The sequence below is a fragment of the Hippocampus bargibanti genome, linkage group LG11 (genome assembly GCF_051943395.1).
Source record: "Hippocampus bargibanti isolate YZ-2025 linkage group LG11, ASM5194339v1, whole genome shotgun sequence".
Classification (NCBI taxonomy): Eukaryota; Metazoa; Chordata; class Actinopteri; order Syngnathiformes; family Syngnathidae; genus Hippocampus; species Hippocampus bargibanti.
Genome location: NC_142744.1, coordinates 17,989,574 through 18,010,953, shown reverse-complemented (window position 1 = coordinate 18,010,953; position 21,380 = coordinate 17,989,574). Strand labels below are relative to the sequence as shown.

Here is a 21,380-nt window from a genome sequence, read left to right as displayed (position 1 = left end):
GGGGAAAATGGTTCTTACTCAGGTCAGAAATCTATGTAGCTCCAGTTAAGCCACTCCTGCGGGTAATAACCGGGGTTCGGTCGGACCCTTGGTATTCAGTGAGTCTGTCTCAGGGGTTCGGCAGTGCTTCTGCAATGGAGAGTCATATACACGCGACTCAACATGCTAATCAGTTATGACACGCCCACTTAACCCTCACTGGCTGCAGATGATCACATTACAGTACATACGCGGCTTTTATAATCATTGCTGTTGGAAATGTAGTTCGCTTCGTCGTCAAAGTATGACAGTCGTGACACGATATATATCTTCTTCTTTTCCTTTCGGCTTTTCCCTTCAAAGGGTTGCCACAGCAAATCAGTGTCCTCCATCTTTAGAGGTTTGATCCGCATGTTTGTTTTTAGCCAAGATATGTCCCTTATTTTTTCCAAAAAGAGTCCTACTTCCCAGGTGAGTCCAATGTGGAGCTTATCATTTTGTTTTATATATACAGTAAAGTCTCGTTATATCGATATCGGTTATATCGATAGTACCGCTTATTACGATACTATTTTCATTTCCCTTGCACATTTCTAGTCTTTTTATGTATAATTAGTACCGTTTAGTACGATACCCGGTTATTACAGTGCTCCTTTTCATCCCCCGCCGGCCATTTTTGTTGTTTATATCGATATATCCGTCGCGCCATTGGTCAACTTGGTCACGTGTCTTGTTACGTGAGCCGCCATCGGTCGCGCCATTGGTCGACTTGGTCACATGAGCCGCAATCGGTCGCGCTATTGGTCGACTTGGCCGTGTGACTTTGTCACGTGGCACGCCATCGGTCGCGCCATTGGTCAACTTGGTCACGTGTCTTGGTTACGTGTCACGCCATCAGTCGCGCCATTCGTCGACTTGGTCAGGTGACTTGGTTACGTGCCCAGCACCCGTGTAGCAGAGCCATTTCCATTTTCAGACGCTAGCTCGTGTGTAGCAGACGAGATTGAAGTGTTTGTGTTAAAAGGTAAAAATGGGAAGCAGAAGAAGATTGATGACTTTTTAAAATTGTATACATAATACAGTAAGATGTAAGTGTTGCAGTTTCCCTGTTGTGTTATGTACATGTCCACTGTACTGTATATGAATGCAATCGTTTTTTGCAACAATGTTTCTTGTTTTGTCTGCTGAAGCGCGATGATTTTGAAAATTATTAACATTCCATACTGTGTATTAAAGGACAGCCGATGTCACTTTTTATTCAAATGCAAATAAAAATGACTTCACGCCAAGACGTCTTGCATTGCTTGTGAATCCAAACAATGTCTTCAGATTCGGATAATATGCTATCTTGTTACACATCCAGTTATGAATATGTTTCAAATACACTGTAGTTCTGAAGATTAAAGCATTTACAATCATTAAAGAATTATATGTGCCATTTTGAGGCAACATTGGGGGAACATCTCACCCAAAAAAAAGGGAGCTAATGGCCAGCTCCGTTTCTTATATGGCGCTTGGCTGCCCTCTTTTGTCGGCTTTTGTTTAATGCAGTTCGGCGCAGGATCTGATATATCGATAGTCCCGGTTATATCGATATTTTTTCGGACTCCCTTGAATATCGATATAACGAGACTTTACTGTATATATATATATATATATATATATATATATATATATATATATATATATATATATATATATATATATATATATATGAGTGAAGATATAAATATATGTTTATCTAAAGAAGTCCAAGATGGCGCCCGAGTAGGCAGGCTCAGCAAGTGCTCTCATGAGCCTTGCTTTTTGTTGTTGTTTTTGTCTTGTTTTGTGTTTTCTTTTGTCACTTTGTGTTGTTGTGCGTCGTGTGGAACGGATACGGATTGTTTTTCAGCATTTTTGACCACGACATTCATCAAGGAGGAGACTGTGCTGAGCGGTTGCGCCTTTTCGGCAGCATGGATATGCCAGTACTGTTTTTGAATGGAAGGAATGTCGGAGCCATTCGACTGCCATCGCTCGACACCAAAGGGGCCATTGTGCTTTTTTGCGCCTGTAATGGGCAGCATCTTCACAGCCCCGCTTTGTTCAGTGGAAGGTCAGTGCTGTTGGACAGTCTGCGGCTGGATGGATGCATGGCTTGAGGAACCCGCGATAAGAAGAAAGGAGCGTCTGCGCAGAGCGCCGATGCGTATGGGGAACTGTTGCGGCTTGGAATTGAAGCAGATTTATGTGGAACAGGAGATGTGAGACAATCTCTTTTCGTCAATGGATGCTACAGCTGCGTGTTTGCTTTCAACATTTAGCTTGTAGTCGACGTGCACATTCCACCATGATGTCCCTGATCCACTGGTGGAAAGACGCTTTGATCCTCTCCTCTTTCATCTGCTTCATGTCATCACAAAGAGGGTACAGCAAGTCCTGAAGAATGAATGTCTCTCTGTGTCTTTGTTTTGTCATATTGCTGTCATATTGCATCTATGCTGTCATATTATTTGTTATTTAGTTTTTTTTTTTTGTTCTTTTGACTTCAAGACGGCGCCCCGAGAGTGGCTGCCTTTCCAGCACCTCATGTATTTTGTTTTTCTACTTTCATTCCTTTCATCACTTTGCTGCTGTGAAATGTAAATTTCTCCACTGTGAGACTAATAAAGGCAAATCCAATATATATATATATATATATATATATATATATATATATATATATATGTGACGGGTGTCACAACAGTGACTGTCTTACTCCGTTACATATATATATATATATATATATATATATATATATATATATATATGAGTGAAGAGATAATTTTATCTCTTCACTCATGAGGGGTTAGATGAGTGTGTGCATATTAACTGGTTGGGTTCGGTACTCCTGAAAAGGTTGGAACCACTGGTGTACTTCATTATTAAACAGAAAGTGAAGCGGCGCAACTCGCTGTCCTGCTCTGGGATCGACTTCAATGACTGGCTGCAGTTTGTAGATACGTAACTTTTTTTGTCTTTTTTATACACGTCACTTCAGCAATTCCAGGAAGCCGAGCGCTATCAAATAGCAGTTCTCATGCCATTTGTGCCCTCTTTTTTCACCAATGTGTTTGTTGCTTTTAGGACCGTGGTTGCGTAGCGTCACGGGAACTAGCTTAACATTTGTGTCGGGGTCAAAACATTTGGTCGCATTCTGCCTCGCTTTCACATGACACGATATCCTTCCGCGAGAGCTTTCTTTTTGTTACGATATTATTACACGTTTCGAGTTAGCATAAAGTGAAATCATGGCCACCGCGCCACCTTCTTCGCTCCAGCTGCGAGCGACAGACATGATTCGAAAAGAACACCTGGACGACGGAGGTTTTGGAGAGGTGTACCTGTGCTATCATGTACGCCTCGGTACTGTGGTGATGAAGACCATGTACACTGGCCTTCTTCGCAGTGAGTAAGTTATTTTCATTATGTATTTTACATGATTCCACGGGGGATTTCCACTTTCCAGCATGCACGCTGAAATTTGGATCATTTGCCAGTCGGAATGCTACAAGAAAGGCCACTGGTTATTTCCATTAATGATTTGGTTTTTGAGAAAATATTTAGATATACGTATATTTAGACAAGGAAGAATTTGATCCAACTTCCCCTATGTTGTCTCAATCTGGAGGCTGGCCTCACTGACAAGCGCCTAGCGGCCAGTCAGACGCCCATGGGGCTTTCAACCAGAAAATTTAACATGGGTTCTTTGCCCAAGTCATGGGCTGCCTGTATTAAGATGGGGACTTTGGGATCTGATCCCCAGCTCAGAAACCTGCTCAGTAGACATGGCATTCCGAAATGGGTTTCTTTTACATGTTTCTGGGCTCTCTCTGTCTGGCTATGTGCCACTGCCTGGGGGCCTTGGGCATGACCCTGAACACGCTGGAGAGCCTGTGTCTCAGGGTTTCAGTTGAAGAATTGGTAGAAGTGATTGAGGAGGTCAAAGTCTGGGCTTCTCTGCTGACGCTGTGACCCGACAATGAATGCAAACAATATCTGAATGAATCTTGTGTTTACTTCCTTATTGCAGTTCATAGTGAAACCAAAACTAATCTGCTACACCCATTCCACCTCCTTCCATCTCAAATCTAAATGTAACATCGGCTGTTGTCTTCGTATAAGTCAAATTACTTCAACTCACATTGTGTTCAGTTTGAGCATGTTTTGTTTTGTTTTGGGCCAATCCTGTCTCCTTTGTTTTCTGCCATATCAAATGAATCTGCCCGGGGCCATCATAGTCAGCATTGGTGGCTGGTGGATATGAGCACAATACTGTATTCTGCAATCATTTGAATCTCCTCCATTCTGCCCAAATAAATCCAGGGAGAGCAAGAGTTCTCTGCTCGAGGAAGGTAGCATCATGGCGAGCCTGAACCACAAGCGTGTGGTCAGGTTGCTCGGCGTCATCATGGAGGAGCGAGGCTGCTCTTTGGTCATGGAGTTGATGCCAAGAGGAAACCTGCTGGCTATGCTGGAGACGGTGAATGCTGCGCCTGGTCCATTGTTTGTATATTTTATAGTTTATGATGAAGTCTAATACACTCTTTCTTGCTACATATGTAGGTCACTGTACCGGTGTCAATCAAGGGGAGAATTATTTTAGAGATCTTAGAGGGGATGGTGTATCTCACCGAAAGGAAAGTCATACATAAGGACATCAAGCCGGAGAACATTTTAATTGACAAAGATTTTCACATCAAGGTAAAATGTTGCCCATCCTGTAATGTGCTTTTAGTGCTCTATTATATTGTACGTAGTTGTTTAGTGTCATACCCTTGCATGTGACTTTTCAGCTGTTTATTTAAAAATGGGGCAACAGTAAAACACAAAAATGAGAACATGCACTCAGGAATTGCTGTTGGCTACAACAATCACATATGGCATCATCAATGTCACAATCGCGACAATATATAAATCATTTTTATCCTCCTTTAGATATATTAAATTATATAGATCCTATTTGGGCAGCAGGACTTTTTGTGTTTGTTGTTTTTCCCCTCCTCCATCTTACAATGTTCTGCAGGTTTAAATTATTGAGCCACTGCGGTTTTCATTGTATTTGCTGCTCCAACGTTCCATGTTAAGAAATTGTGGTGTTGCCTTTCACCGCGATGCAGATGATCATCAGATCTATTGTAGGTAACGTACCTTTACGGAATTACAACACTTTCTCTTTAAGGCCACTGCTGTCCTCTCTGGAAGCCAAAACCTGCATTACATGAAACAATGACCGAAAATGTGATGTTTGGTTCACTTCCCCTTTGTACATCTCAGCCCCCTTCACATCTTATCTAAAGGCAACAGGCTTTATTTTGGTTTGAAATTGGATAGTGAAAAGAAATCGGAATGGCGAATTGGTGCTGTTGTTACATTCATTAAAAAAAATAAATTATCCTTCATTAATATTGACTCTCCAAATCCCAAATTTTCATGAATAGCGGCTGGTTCTGAATGCTACTCCCTCGAGATAACCGCTTTTCTGCATTGGCCAGATTGCAGACCTTGGCCTTGCCACCTGCAAGACGTGGAGTAAACTCACCAAGGAGGAATCCCTAAAGAAAAGTCGCCTAGGCGTGTCAGTCAGGACGAGGGCTGCGGGCACGCTAAGCTACATGGCGCCTGAGCACCTGCAGAGTGTCCATGCCATCTCCACTGAGAAGTCTGATGTCTACAGCTTTGCAATTGTGGTCTGGGTGATCGTCACAGGGAAAGAGCCATATGCAAGTAAGATGGCTGTTTTTGAATGACCAAAATACAACATGACATATTTGTTTTCATTGAATTTGTACTATTTTCTTCACTATTGAAGCTGACGGCCCACCAGCTATGTCTTGATTTTCAAATTTCCGATAATGGACTTTATCTCTGTTTTGTACGCACTTGGAAAACCTTCCAAATACTTTGTTATAATTCTAAAAGCTTGAGGGGGTGGTTGGCACGCTTGATATGGATCATCATCGCTGACCTCACCCCTATCATAATCTTAGACGTCTGTCTTTAAGGCTTTAAGGCTTCTGCAGGAAACAATCCTCACCTGCACCATTGAACATCCAGGGTTCGGACATTGAGAGGGTGACCTCCTACAAGTACCTGGGTGTCACTCTCAACAATAAACTGGACTGGACAACAAACACGGATGCCCTAATCAAAAAGGGACAGAGTCGCCTCTTCCTACTCAGGAAACTGAGGTCTTTTGGAGTTCAGGGGTCACTCCTAAAGACTTTCTATGACTCTGTGGTGGCATCAGCCATCCACTATGGCATTGTCTGCTGGTCAGGCAGCATCACCACCCGGGACAGGAAAAGACTGGAGCGCCTTGTCAAGCGGGCCAGTTCTGTCGTGGGCTGCTCGCTGAACTCTCTGGAGGAGGTGGGCAACAGACGGACGCTAGCTAAACTAAAAGCTATTATGGACAGCCCCTCCCACCCCCTCCTGCCCACCCTGACAGCACTGGGTAGCTCCTTTAGCCAGAGACTATTACACCCGCGCTGCAAGAAGAAGAGGTACCGCCGCTCGTTCCTACCGACTGCTGTCAGGCTTCACAATTCTCAATGATCACATGTGAAAAAAAAAGAAAAAAGGAAAAAAACAAAACTGGACACTTGTAAATATGGGTTGTTGCAATATATCAAAATGCATTTCTTGATTCTGCACTATGTACAGTTTGTTTTCTCTTATGGAACGGTTTTGCACATTTACATTTGCACAGTATAAAGTTGACATTTTTATTTTGTTATGCTTAGAATATCTTGTTTTCTATCCTTTCACCCCACCCCAACTCCATCCCTTTTCAATTGCTGCTGTGGACTGCAAATTTCCCCATTGTGGGACGAATAAAGGTATTCTGATTCTGATTAATTGTTCTAAAGCCCACTAGCCTATGGTGATGAAGATGACATACCGAAAAAAAATACTGAAACATTGATGAACAGTTGGACATTCAAAATTGTGCATAAGGCCAAATTAAGTTCACTTGTACAAGTTAGTGTGCTTTTGGTTCATCTTCACATTTCACCAGAAAGTTAAACACCCCCATATTTTGGAGAGTAATAGCTCTGGAAATCTAAATACAGTGAGTAAGACGGTTTTCTTTAGCTTAGAAATTAACAGTGGTTCACTTGAATAGCATGACAACCAAGATCAAACCAGGCATTTTCTTTTCTCTCTGTCCAGATGCCAGGAATGAAGATCAAATCAGCCAGTGTGTCCGCAATGGCAACCGCCCAGCGATGGACCTCATCCCGGACAACACGCCGGCAGACATTGTAGACCTCATGCTGATGTGCTGGGCACACAATGCAATAGAACGACCGACATTTTTAGGTAGGCAAGACACCACATTGTTAAAACATCATCCAAGAATAGACTTATTTTCAGAAGTGCCACCTCTTGCTTCGTACATCAACTCTTTTCCTAACAGAGTGCTACAACCAATTTCGTCCCTTCTATGAGGCAGCGCTTGCACCAAATGTGGAAAAAGATGTAGTCCATCTGCAGGTGAATTTATTGCATACATTTGGATTATTATGTCCACACCTGGATGACGTTAAGATCGACTCGTTTTAATTTTTTGGAATGCAGGCTCTGTACGAAGGCCCAGATCAGCTTGTCGACAAAATGAAGTCTCTATCAATGACTGATGAATGTATTTCAACAGGTAAGCACAAATGGCTGTCCTGGCATCTTGAATAAAGTCATTTGATATTATTCCATCAGTGGATAATTTATATGTTGATGGATTAGAATGATGCTCAACAATTTTATTGAATCAGTTTCTGGCAAAAATGTTTGCTTTTTGGGAACAAATATTGAATCAATAAATATATTCATATTTGTAATGTGGGTTTGGTAAAATATGTGTGATATGATATGTCAGAATACGCCAAAAGTAATTTCTACTATCACTGCAAAATGTGGAAAAAAAATCAGATTTTATTTTCTATAATTTTAATGGATTTAGTGAACGGCTAACAACAAGCCCAAGTTTACAATTATAAAAGTTCACCCGATGAAAAACCTATCCTGTGACTGTAAAGTATCCTTGAGAGTTTTGAAAAATGCGTATTATTATTATTAAAAGTGGAATGTTACATATTAGGAGTGGACAATATTTTTTTTGAATCCAGAGAAGTAGATTGTAAAATGATTTTCAGAAGGTCAAGTCATGTTTGTTAAAATGAATGTATTTCACTCAACAAATTTTACTTTTGAAATTTTATTTTATATTGTACTACATTAAAATGTATTGAGAATAAAAAGGAAGAAGAACACATGGCTCTTAACTAAACTTAAGATTCAAATAAGGTGAAAAAAACCTCTAGCCGCTAAACCTGCCGCATCGCTGATGTGGATGAACTCAATGAATTGATATCAATTGTATGAACTGCTGTTGATGTGAAATTCTGCGTATGCTCAGAAATAAAAAAATGTGAATTGTTCTTACGTTATAGATTGTCCAGCCTTTCTGGAGAGCACAGACAAACGTGTCAATGGGCCGGTTGAAGCCAGCATTGAGGACATTGATGCCATCTCAAATGAAACAAATATAGACTCCGAGGCAGCCCCGGATGTCTCCTTGGAGGAGAAACTGCAACAAGAGTTAGACTATCACAGACATGGCAGCTACAGATGTGATAGCCACTCCGACATTTTCAATAGCCAGGCAAATATCCTGTCTAGTGTTCCAAATAACAGTGTTCGCCAACCGGAGCACAACACACCTTTTGTGTCCTCTGTTCATTCCTGGACAAAAGCGGAACCTGTGCAGCCAAGCAGCCAGGAAGACGCTCGGTATCATCCTTCTGCTCGCCTCCACGAATCAATGAGTGCTTCCACGCCAAAGTCATCCCTCTTACAAACATCTACCAGTGTGAGTTCCTTGCCACCTTTCAATCAGCAACATCCAGATTCCCACTATATCCGCCAGCAGTCCTGGCCTACCTCTTCGGTGTCTGAAACATCAGGGTATGCTGGCAACTCAAAGAAGGGTGGTGTGTTACAAGATTCCGATACATGGACAGGTAGACCTGATTTTGAACAGCCGCAATGGACATGAGATGACAATTTCTGATGCCGCTAACATAACTTGTCTTGATCTCGAAGGCTCTCTTTGCATCAGTAATGCAAGGGGGATCCAGATTGGCAACAACAACAGCCTCAGTATCCACAACTGCGATCCCACTCAATGCTTTTCATGTCTTCCGGGAAACTTGTGGACCGGCTCTCAGCTCAGGGAAGGAATTCAGAAATATGGTAAATCCTGTTATTTCATTTTGGTTGTATACCAGTGTATTTACATGAATGGAAACTGGATTTTTTTCGAGATCCTTAACTCATTCACTGCCAGATAATGTGCAAAAATGTGTCCACTCCAGTGACAGGGTTCTTGTCATTTTCACTCAAATTGCAGGACCCACAGAATATTGAGTTTTAGGACTACATTAACATTCAATGCAGCGTAAGAAACCAGACTCTCTTCTTTCATCAGAAAAAAATTTACAGTACAGTGATACCTTAGCTCACGAACTTAATTGGTTCCCAGAAAGTGTGTGTGAGGTGAAAAGTTCATTTGCCAAACATTTATTTCCCATAAGAAACCATTCAAAATGAGAAGAATCTGTTGCCAGATCCACATAAAACATAATTTTCTAGAACGCTGGCGCGAATGGCATTCACTGCTCACCCGCACAAAAAAAAAATCCAGTGACTGTAAAGGGTCCTTGAGAGTTTTGAAAGGCGCTTAGAAATTAAATGTATTATTATTATTATTATTATTATTAAATCTACTCAAATATACCTTATTTATGTATAATAAATGTGCTATTGTATTGTAATTAAATAAACTACTGTAATAATAAAGTCGTTTTATTTACCTTTGTGATGGTCGTTGATCTAGTTGCCTCTTGATGCTATCCGAGTGAAATTGCCATGCTTTCTCGGCGATAAAACCCTCACTCACCCTGCTAGCTGCTTTTTGTTAATCCAAAGTCACGGAAGTTTTTCAACCTCTTCTATTGCCTGAGACCGTTTGCTTAGGCAACACAGAAACACCATTAGCCGCACGTAGCAACGGTCGACCTCGCGTACTGGTACTGGGACTCTATGTCACACAAACGCACACCTCGTTTGAGCTTTTGATGATCTCATTCTTCTGCTCGACCGTAATTTTCTTTTGTGTCCTCTTCGGCTTAACACTAGCTTGTGGTAGGGTCTTTTGCGGTCCTATAATAGCAAAAGTACTCAGTCGATCATAAACCACGTCCGCACTCAAAGGTGTTGACGAAAACTAGTCCCCCAGCCACCATGGCGCTGTTCAACCGTGTGGTTTGGTGTTCATCTGCTGAAAACTAGTCCGCCAGCCACCGTGGCGCTGTGTGGTTTGGTTCATCCGCTGAAAACTAGTTCATCTGCCAAGATTATATCCTCGCAAATTTAATGTTTGTAAGGCGAAAAGTTCGTGGGCTAAAGCGTTCGTAAACTGAGGTATCACTGCATATCGTTCTGGAGTTATCTGAAATGGGGGCGGCTGTACAAAAGGCAAATGCTGCCCCCTCGTGGGAGAGAAAAACATTGCCAGAGGTCTGATCAGAGCATTATCGGCAAGGCAAGAAAAATCAAAACCTGAACAAATTTGGGAATGGCGTTCCACGTCCTGCTTTTCAATTCCTGAATGATGCAGTGAATGAGTTACGAGTAAAGCAGATGTTTAAAACAACCCACACATTTTCTTGACAATAATGTTCTTTGCAGCTCCTTGAAACTAAACACGGCATTCTCATAAATGCCTGTATTGTGTATGCGGAAAATGAGCAAAGCAGTAAAATTTAGTAGGCAGGGTCCACCCTGAACTGGTTGCCAGTCAATCGCAGACAAACAATCATTCGCATTAACAATCACACCGAGGGACAATTTTGGGGGGTTGACTACCCCTTTAACGGTATACATATTGAATGTTGCATTAACCCAAATAATGGCCTTGATATATGAGTTAAAAGCTGGACTCTTCATTTAGATTACTCCAAATATCAGACATAAAACATATGGGATCAATGATGGATCCTTGTGGAACACCACATTTTAAGGTGCTTAACTGTACAATAGTGATGAAACTTGCTTTACTTTCCCCTTTCACGTGAAGAGATGTGCGCTGTGACTGAAGAGCACCTTGAAGTTTTGAGGAAAAACATTGGCGCCAAATGGAAGTTGTACGCACGGCGTCTGGGTTTGAGCGATGTGGAAATAGAGACCATCGAGCATGACTTCTCCCTGGATGGCTTGGCGGAGATGGTGCACCAGACGCTGCAACGCTGGAAAATGAAAGAAGGAAGCCTTGGCTGCACAATTGGGAAGCTCTGCCACGCTCTTGAAGGCGTCATAGACGTTGATGTCATTCAGAAAATACTGAACATATGCGCTTCTACCAGTAGCTCATGAAATTCTGTCGTGTGGAGTTCCCCAGTGGGGTTGATGTGCTTCTCCTTCGTCATGTGTTTTAATTGGTGTAGAGCCATGTTGAAAATTGTTCAACTCTTGTTTCAGAATATTGCTTGTGAGACAAAAGTGCACGTACCAACATCTAAACAGTTTTCTAAAACGTGAGAACACACAAACATGGCTAGAACAAATAGATACTGTATATATTTCCACAAATGAAAGCCAGATATGCACTCAGGGTGAAGCATCATTGGCACACATCTGTTTATATATTTATATGTACTGTATTTTCCGGTGTACAGTGGTACCTCGGTTCTCGACCATAATTCGTTCCAGGACCCTGTTCAAAAAGAGATTTTTATTTTTTTTTTTTTTTTTTTTTTTTTGATTTTTTTTTTTTTTTTTTTCGAACACCGAAACCACCCCTTTGCTCCCATCACTTGCGAGTTGACAGCGGGGGGTGGGGGGTGGGGGGGGGGCTGCCTCTCCCGACCATTCTCCATCTGCTGTCAATTCTCTAATCACGGACACGGGGCATTTATACGGTTCGCGATCACCTCGCCAAACGAGCCACGTTGACTCCACTTTCTCAGCGGGTTTCAAAACTCTGAAGTACACTTTTGAGTCAGGGTGTAGTCCGAATCATGCTTCTCATTGGCTGCCGGTGCAGAGTATGCAAATTGCCAAACGAACGTTCGTTTGGCAATTTGCGAGAGGATTTAACAAACATGTGTCATAATTTTTCACGTCTTCGAACGTTCGTTTGGCAATTTGCATACTCGGCACCGGCGGCCAATCAGAAGCCTGCTTCGGACTACACCCTGACTCAAAAGTGTACTTCAGAGTTTTGAAACCCGCTGAGAAAGTGGAGTCCTCGTAGTGTTAAGCAGGCAACACAATGCAAACGTTGCACGCCCGCACGCGACAACAGTGCGCTATTGGCGTTCGAACACCGAAGCAAGAATATCTCGAATATTTTGTTCGAACACCGATTTGTTCGAACAGTGAGGGTTTGAGAACCGAGGTACCACTGTACAAGGCGCACCCAAAAGCCTTCTTTTTTTTCAAGAGATGACCCTGTGCCTTATACCCCGCTGCGCCTTATATGTGAAGTAATAACAACAGTAGTTGCGAGCCACAACAGGCCTCGCAACTACTGTCACCAGCCACCGACGCCATTTCCCTGTCAAAGAAGTACAGTAGTGTGTAACCCAGCCTCTCACTATAGCACCTTACAATGCGGTGTGCCTTATATTTGGAAAACTTTTTTTCATTCACTGAACGTGTGCCTTATACTCCGGTGCGACTTACACACATGTACCGTATTTTCTGGTGTATATATGTATGTATATATATATATATATATATATATATATATATATATATATATATATATATATATATATATATATATATATATATATATATATATGAAGAGGGACAATCATGGGAGGAAAAGCCCCTACCATAGCAGAAGTGGCTGATCTCAAGAAGTCCTATCAGTGGCCAGAGAGGGCTGGCCTAAAGGACAGCACAGTGGCACTCATCCTGGCTGCCCAAGAGCAGGCCCTGAACACCAGAGCCATAGAGGCGGGGATATACCACACCAGACAAGACCCAAGGTGTAGGTTGTGCAAAGAGGCACCTGAGACAATCCAACACATAACTGCAGGGTGTAAGATACTGGCAGGGAAAGCCTACATGGAGCGCCATAACCAGGTGGCTGGCATAGTCTACCGAAACATCTGTGCGCAGTATGGACTGGAAACCCCAAGGTCAAAATGGGAAACGCCTCCCAAGGTGGTGGAGAATGACCGAGCAAAGATCCTGTGGGACTTCCAGATACAGACTGACAAGATGGTAATGGCCAACCAACCAGATATCGTGGTCATAGATAAAGGGGAAAGGAAAGCCGTTGTCGTGGATGTAGCGGTCCCGAGTGATGGAAACATCAAAAAGAAGGAACATGAGAAAATGGAGAAATACCGAGGAGCTGGAGAGAGCCTGGAAGGTAAAGGTGACAGTCGTGCCTGTGGTTGTCGGAGCACTCGGGGCAGTGACCCCCAAACTCAACGAGTGGTTGCAACAGATCCCGGGAACAACATCGGATATCTCGGTCCAGAAAAGCGCAGTGCTGGGAACAGCACGGATACTGCGCAGAACCCTCAGGCTTCCTGGCCTCTGGTAGAGGACCCGAGCTAAAATGGGGGACAGACACCACCCATGGTGGGTGAGACGCGGATTTTATATATATATATATATATATATATATATATATATATATATACACTGGTGTATGTCAGACTAGGAGCCTTTGCCGTCATGTTTTCTTTCTATGAAACATTTGGCATGTGGTTTCAGTTTCGCAGTGTCTCCTGTCCATTAAATTGCTGGCCCTATGAACAAATGCCATGCTGCCTATTTTTCATTTGCTATTTGTCACATTTGACCATCTGGATTTCATACTTTTCTCACAAACACTTGGGAAAAATAAACGCATATTCATATTACTCATCTACACGGTGTCACTGTGAATTTAGACACAATCAGGCTGTGCTAATTTCAGACACCTGGAATCATCATCAGCTGTCACAGTGCAAATAATTGTTCATTTTCCTTGAATATGATATGCATTGATCTTTTTTAAATAAAAATGTGTATTGACAGCAAATATAAAATATCTGAACTCCTTGTTCAAGTGACAGGTTTTTGTAATACAAAAGAATGAAACCACGATGTATATCATTTTAATGGTGGTCCAAGTGTTTGTGTCAGATTCATTTGAGAAGTCAGAATTAGATGTTTTGAAAGGGTGAAGTCTTTCATTCCTTTCATAACTGCTGCTGTGAAATGTAAATTTCTACACTGCGAGACTAATAAAGGTAAATTCAATCCAAACAACAATTGAGATAATGAGATGTGTGCACATACTCATAACTGGTAAATCCAGAATGCAGCTACTACACCCATTGTTATAAGAGGGTGTGTGCAGCTGACCACATTATCTCTGTTGTATATTTGACTTCTCTTGAAAATATATACATACCATACTTTTTTTTCTTTTATGTTGTATCAATTGTGGAAAACAATTTTACATTTGTTTAAACACGGAAACCCGCCATTTAAAGAACAACCAACATCACTTTTTTTGTTTCCTGACATCAGAAAAACGCTTTATAGCATCTAAAATACCCCAAACACGCAGTATGGTATTTTTTTTTGTCAAATGCAAAACAATAAAAATGACTTAAAGTGTCTAAGAAGTACTTCAATTTGAAACCGGAAGTGGCCAGTATCACAAGGTCCCGCCCCCTTGTTCGTGGTGTCACGCCAAGACGTCATGCCTTGCTGGAGAATCAAAACAATGGCTTTGGATTCGGAGAATATGCTTTCTTGTTACTCATCCAGTTATGAATATGATTCAAATAGTTCTGAAGAGGAAAGCGTACATGTTTGGATTGGATTGGATTTGCCTTTATTAGTCTCACAGTGGAGAAATTTGCAATCGATTAAAGAATTTATTCCCTGTCATTTTGAGGTATCCGAAGGGGGGGGGGGGTGTAGCACCCAAAAGAGGCAGAAGTTTTCAGACCAAACAAAGTACCGCAAAATGCATTGACGTGAACGAAAGGACTACTACAATGTGTCCTTTCTCGGTCAGGGGCATTCCTTCAATGATGTGACGTGAGGACTCGTCACCAACTCAAAAACAAGACCTCCGGAATATTCAGCGCGAGTCTTAAAATGTAAAATATGGCTATATGCGATGGAATCGTTGTAAAATACGCTCAGTAGAAGTCATTTGAAGCTATTTTACAAATTATGGACACAACTTGTTCGGAGGTGTCGGTTGTCCTTTAAATTGGAGGTGAGTTTTTTTTCACTGAACATACTGGATGAAGATTTGCGTCATCTCTTTCAACCTTTTGTCACATATTTTTTTCAATACATCGACATACTCGATAGTAATTTTCATTTTTTATGCTGCAGCTCCACAAATACAGTATGAGTTCAAAACTGTGGCTCCAATTTCTCAAGTCAATACAGTGGCACCCTGCTCTCTCAAAGTGAATTTTCCTCATCAATGACTATTGACTCAATCAACATGAACAATTTTTATTCCGCCTTCGTCAATAGTTACAATTGGTCACCCTTGAGTGGGATAAGGGCTTTTGTTGCAACAGGTGGATTTTTTTTTTATTAGACTTCATAGTTATCAATAAAAGTACAACTCATTGTAAAATCGGCATTTTAGACACATTTTTATGTGTAAAAAAATTGGTGCGACAAAAATAAGGAAAGTCATTTTTGAAATCAGTGTGAAAAATACATTCTAGGACACAGACAGCCATCGTTGATTAAAATAAGCGATCCAGCACCGTGTCCACTTTTAAAACTTGCGGAACAAGGTCAATGTCATGGCTATAGCCTGATCATTAGAATATCGTACTTTCCTGAACAGTGTTTTATGTAATTGCTCAATGTCTTATAGAACACTGAAAAATAATTACGGCCAGGCCAATTTTGCTTTGTCGGGAAGCAACTCCACATTAATATGGAAACTATCTGGAGTTCTCTTTGCACACGTTAAGCACAGCAGTGATCTGGTGTGGCTCACACTTGGAACGACTTTCTCCTTGGACACTTCACTTGCGTTCGCAACACTGAAGACTTGAGGACAGTGTCCGGTGCATTCAGCAGGATCTTTATGACGGTTCAGCACTATCACAGGCGGTTGCGTGGAGGAGGTGGGCAAAGTAAACCCATCAGTCCGTCTTTGGACTGACTGAAGTCTCACCTTGATTGTTGGATTGCAGCAGTATTTTCCGATGCTGCACTTAAGCGCGCGAAGGTCCCAGAATATTGACTCGCGGAAGTTGGGTCTGATTGTGAGGTAGATGATTGGTAAGGTAAATACAGCTTTATTTTACAGCACAGTTTATTTCTTTAATTACAGTCCTCATGTAATGTGCCGCTCTTTCCAAACAGCAAGTCCCTTTGACCTTCGACCTCCAACGCCATTCCGTCAAGTCATCAATGACCATCACAAATGGAAATAAAGTGACTTTATGATACAATGCAGTGTATTTCTTTAATTAACCATAGCACATTTATTATGCATAGGATAAGGTAGGTTGTGTGTAGTTTTAAGGCTTATTTAGTTGAAAAGTATATTTTATGGAAACCCGGGAACGGATTATTCCCATTTTAATGGTTTCCTATGGAAACCATTAAAATCACTGTACTTTAAGAGACTGCTCATATGTGTCAGAGAGATTCTGCTCTGACAACTGAGCTGAACTTTTATCTGTTAAGATTGTGCATGGCACAGCACCCCCCGCGACCCTAATGAGGAATAATTGGGACGGAAAATGGATGGGTCAAAGTCAAAGTCAGCTTTATTGTCAAATATGCTAATATGCATGACATACAGCACAGATGAAATATATGATTGTGGTAAATCACCGAATTAAATACAAATAAAGAATGCTGGGCTCCAGCTGACTTTTTTTGAGGTTGGAGCAGCATTAACATCTTTGTATTTTAGCACTGATGGAAAGTGTAACTCCATGATGAAATAGCATTTAGTCGGCCCGCATTGGCGACATTCCCCATGATAGAACAACAAGTAGGGTGTGATTACATAGAGCAATGGCATTGACTATTATGAGCAAGGAGAATGTTAGCCAGCCACATGTAAATATCGCATGCAAAAGGATTCTAACTTGGAAGGATAGATAGATAGAAAGATAGATAGATAGATAGATAGATAGATAGATAGATAGATAGATAGATAGATAGATAGATAGATAGATAGATAGATAGGTAGATAGATAGATAGATAGATAGATAGATAGATAGATAGATAGATAGATAGATAGATAGATAGATAGATAGATAGATAGATAGATAGATAGATAGATAGATAGATAGATAGATAGATAGATAGATAGATAGATCATACTCTGGTTGTCTAGTATTATCTAATGCAGGGGTCGGGAACCTTTTTGACTAAGAGAGCCATAAAAGTAAAATATTTAGAAATGTTTTTCAGCGAGAGCCACACGCACGCGCGCGCGCACATACAAACGCTCGCGCGCGCGGGCGCACACGCGGACACTTTTCAACAAAATATCAGAATTCATTATTTAAAATAACTGTGATAGTACTCACCGTTAACATGAATGGTTTTCCGTTCCTCGTGTTTGGTAAAATTCCAGGAAAACGATCGGAATGAAATTCAATTTGCCGGTCCAGAGGCGAAGTTACTGCTAGCTAGCCTGCACACGGCTCATAAGCTTCCACACTTGCTATCTGCAATATACTTCTCACAGAAGTATGTCGATGCTCTGGCGGGCACTAGGACCAGACATCTCACCCAGCAGGTGTACGGGAGGGGGCGGGTTTATATCACATATATTTCACTGCAGTTTCCGTTTTGGCTCTCTTTCTACTTGTTAGCAGTTGGAATAAAGACGTACTCCAATCGACCGTGTGTTCTCATTCCTCAACTGCTACACTGGTGACCCCGACGTTCGAAATGTTCATGGCAGCAGACGAAGAGATATCTTCCACGGCCATGCCGCCACGACCGGCGCCTCAGCTCGCAGCTGCCGCCTACGCCGCGAAGCTGCCCGAGTTTTGGAATAGCGACCCGGCTTCGTGGTTCCAACATGTGGAAGCGCTTTTCCACCTACGAGGCGTCACGACAGATGAGCCGAAATATTATCTGGTTGTGGCGTCTCTCAACGAACAGACGACTCATCGTGTGCTGCCTCTCTTGTGGTGAATTTCCCCCGCCCAGCCACAGTTAAAGCTTTACAGGAGTTTTTGGGCATGATAAATTTTTACAACCGTTTTCTTTCTCACGCAGCCGACCTCCTACAACCCCTCTACGGCGCCTTGAGAAAAAAGAAGGCTAATGAACCCGTCGAGTGGGCCCCACAACGAGTGCAGTCCTTTGAACGAGCCAAGGAAGCTCTTGCGGGTGCAACTCTTCTGGTCCACCCGATCTCAACCGCACAGGTGGCCTTGACTACCGACGCGTCTGATGTTGCCGTAGGGGCGGTGGTTGAGCAGCTTGTGGAGAACGAATGGCAGCCCCTTGCATTTTTCAGTCGGAAGCTGCAAGATAACGAACGCAAGTATAGTGTTTTCGACAGAGAGTTGTTAGCACTCTATCTTGCAACGCGCCATTTTCGTTTCCTCCTCGAGGGGCGCCGGTTCACCGCCTACGTAGATCATAAACCCCTTACATTCGCCATGTCCAAGGTGACCGAACCGTGGTCGGCCCGACAGCAACGGCATCTAGCGGCTATTTCCGAATTCACAACAGACATTCAGCATGTGGCCGGCAAATGTAACCCTGTGGCCGATTGCCTGTCACGCACGATCGTGTGTCCAGTCCAGCTCGGGGTGGATTTTTCAGAGATGGCCACGGCCCAATCTGAGGATCCGGACATCCACGAACTCAAGGCAGCAGGCACGGCCCTGAAACTGGAGGAGGTGGCAGTGTGTGAAGGGGTCCCGCTCTCCTCTGCGATGTGTCTACGGGTCGCACTCGTCCCGTGGTTCCGCAGGAGTGGCGTCGGCGAATTTTTGATTCAATTCATTCCCTTTCACACCCTGGCGTCCGGGCGTCAGTCAAACTACAGTAAAGTCTCGTTATATCGATATTCAAGGGAGTCCGAAAAAATATCGATATAACCGGGACTATCGATATATCCGACCCTGTTTGCATGTAATTTTCTCCGTGCGTGCATAGAAATAGTATCGATATAACCGGGACTATCGATATATCCGATATCGATATAACGAGACTTTACTGTACTTGGGGCCAAGTTTGTCTGGCCTGGGTTAAGAAAGGACGTCAGGAAGTGGGCAGCTGCATGCGTGGCATGTCAGCGCGCCAAAGTCCACAGGCACACCCGGGCGAACCTAGAAACTTTTCCGATTCCGGCCAGGAGATTTGACCACGTCCATGTGGACCTGGTCGGTCCCCTCCCTCCTTCGCAGGGTTGCACATATCTCCTCACTATGGTCGATCGGACCACTAGGTGGCCGGAAGCTGTCCCCCTGTCCTCCACAACCTCGACAGACATTGCCCGCGCATTTCTGTCATCCTGGGTCGCACGTTTCGGCACGCCGTCCGATATCACTTCGGACAGAGGCCCCCAGTTTGTGTCCGAGCTCTGGTCAGCCATGGCGCAGTCCTTGGGTGTGCAGGTACACCGCACTATGGCCTATCACCCACAGGCTAACGGGATGTGTGAACGTTTCCACTGGTCACTTAAAGCCGCGCTACGGGCCGCACTATCGGACGGTAACTGGGTTGACCGGCTTCCGTGGGTCCTGCTCAGGTTACGTTCAGCTCCTAAAGAAGACCTTAACACCGCTCCGGCAGAGTTAGTACTCGGTCAGCCACTCCGCATCCCTGGTGAATTTCTGCCTGAGGCTTCGGGTGCACCTTCTTTCCCCCTTTTGCCAGGGGAGCCCCTGGCTCCAGCACCATTTCACCACGGCGTCCCCAAAATATTCGTTCCGTCTGCTCTTAGGTCAGCCCGTTTCGTCTTTGTGCGTCATGATGCCCACCGCTCTCCCCTCCGGCCGCCGTATGATGGCCCGTTTAGAGTGCTCGAACACAGGGAAAAGACTTTTGTGCTCGAAATGGGAGAAGGGATGGCATTTCAATAGACAGACTCAAGCCGGCTCACATAATTGCAGGCGAGGATGTTTCGCCGGCCCAGGTCCCACGTCGCGGACGCCCTCCAAAACCTCCAGCCTCTCCGCGGCATGCCAGGGTTGAGTGTCGTTCCCCCACTCAGTTCTCACCCGGATCACCTGCCCGAGCAATTTCACCTTCACCACCGAACGACGGACTGCATAGTCGTTGTGGCAGGCTGGTCAAGCCCCCTGCAAGATTTTCGCCTTGACTGTCCTTCTGGGTGTTCTGGAGAGGGCTGTGTGGCGGGCACTGGGACCAGACATCTCACCCAGCAGGTGTACGGGAGGGGGCGGGTTTATATCACATATATTTCACTGCAGTTTCCATTTTGGCTCTCTTTCTACTTGTTAGCAGTTGGAATAAAGACGTACTCCAATCGACCGTGTGTTCTCATTCCTCAACTGCTACAATGCTAACGTTAACATGGGGCTTGTTAAAATGTCACTGACATTCGACTGTTTCATCGATGGTATTGTTTCATTGCAAATTAGAATCAGAACATTTTCTCTCCTCGCCGTCTTGCTGGAGCTCAAACACTTTGAAAATATTTCAAAAGGAACAGGCCGAGATTCCCCCGTGCACGCCCGCATCAGTGAAGTTAAACGGACAAGAACTTTCAAGTAAAAATCACTAAATACATGCAACTGTTTATTTTTTCATTTGATATTTCCATGACAGCTTTCCATGATGACAGGTGAGGCACTGACTGCCTCTCCTGACCGCACATCACTGATTTGAATCATATTCGTAACTGGGTGAGTAACAAGAAAGCATCTTCTCCAAATCTGAAGCCATTGTTTTGATTCTAGACCAAGGCAATACGTCCTGGCGTGACGTCATGAACAAGTGGGCGGGACCTTCTGAAACTCGTCATCTCCGAGGTCATTTTGAAGTAGTTTTGGGACATTTTAACTCATTTTTATTGGTGTTTTGCATTTGACTGTTGTCAAATGCAAACGACTGTTTGACGGTTGTCCTTAAATTGTCCTTAGGGGTGGGGTTGTTTGTGTCTGTGTTTTGTGCATCTGGATGGCAACCCATTCAAGGGTGTACCCCACCTACTGCCCGAACACAACAGGTATAGTTCTCCAGCACGGCCGCAACCCTCATGAGGGATTTCAAATGAAGAGGGGAAAAAAAATACTGACCTGGCATTATTAAAAACAGTGAAAACTAAAGTGAGAAAAAATGTGAGATTTAAAGATTTGTTAGAGATAGC

At 43.2% G+C, this 21,380-nt stretch overlaps 2 protein-coding genes across 5 annotated transcripts in view; one reads left to right on the top strand and one right to left on the bottom strand.

Annotated features, from left to right (window-relative positions):
- The window catches only part of dusp22b (dual specificity phosphatase 22b), a 33,874-nt gene extending 33,748 nt beyond the window's left edge, over positions 1–126 (bottom strand). The window contains exon 1 of one of the 2 annotated variants that reach the window (XM_089008748.1): positions 19–126. The gene's annotated coding sequence lies outside the window, so the exon portion shown is untranslated. The remainder of the gene's footprint in view (positions 1–18) is intronic. The other variant, XM_089008747.1, reaches the window with a different exon arrangement.
- A 2,842-nt stretch (positions 127–2,968) lies between these two features.
- On the top strand, positions 2,969–21,335 carry ripk1l (receptor (TNFRSF)-interacting serine-threonine kinase 1, like). Of its 3 annotated transcripts, XR_016116357.1 has the most exons (11): positions 2,969–3,412; positions 4,327–4,483; positions 4,567–4,704; positions 5,496–5,727; positions 7,177–7,326; positions 7,424–7,500; positions 7,585–7,660; positions 8,454–9,023; positions 9,106–9,255; positions 17,899–18,222; positions 18,311–21,335. XR_016116357.1 is itself a non-coding variant. In XM_089007433.1 (10 exons), the coding sequence occupies exons 1-10, from the start codon at positions 3,252–3,254 to the stop codon at positions 11,434–11,436; spliced, it is 2,007 nt and encodes a 668-aa protein (XP_088863559.1). In that variant the 5' UTR covers positions 2,973–3,251; the 3' UTR covers positions 11,437–11,799. The 3 variants fall into 3 exon arrangements, 2 of the variants coding, with proteins under 2 accessions (XP_088863559.1, XP_088863560.1); XM_089007433.1 differs by lacking the exons at positions 17,899–18,222; positions 18,311–21,335 and adding an exon at positions 11,141–11,799 and having other exon boundaries at positions 2,973–3,412; XM_089007434.1 differs by lacking the exons at positions 17,899–18,222; positions 18,311–21,335 and adding an exon at positions 11,141–11,798 and having other exon boundaries at positions 3,277–3,408.
- Positions 21,336–21,380: the final 45 nt, after the last annotated feature.

Excerpts from the sequence above, each read along its gene's own strand:
- ripk1l (XM_089007433.1), top strand. The coding sequence starts at position 3,252 with ATGGCCACCGCGCCACCTTCTTCGCTCCAGCTGCGAGCGACAGACATG. Across the intron at positions 4,705-5,495 it reads ACAAAGATTTTCACATCAAG|ATTGCAGACCTTGGCCTTGC; the intron begins GTAAAATGTTGC and ends TGCATTGGCCAG. Across the intron at positions 7,661-8,453 it reads TGATGAATGTATTTCAACAG|ATTGTCCAGCCTTTCTGGAG; the intron begins GTAAGCACAAAT and ends CTTACGTTATAG.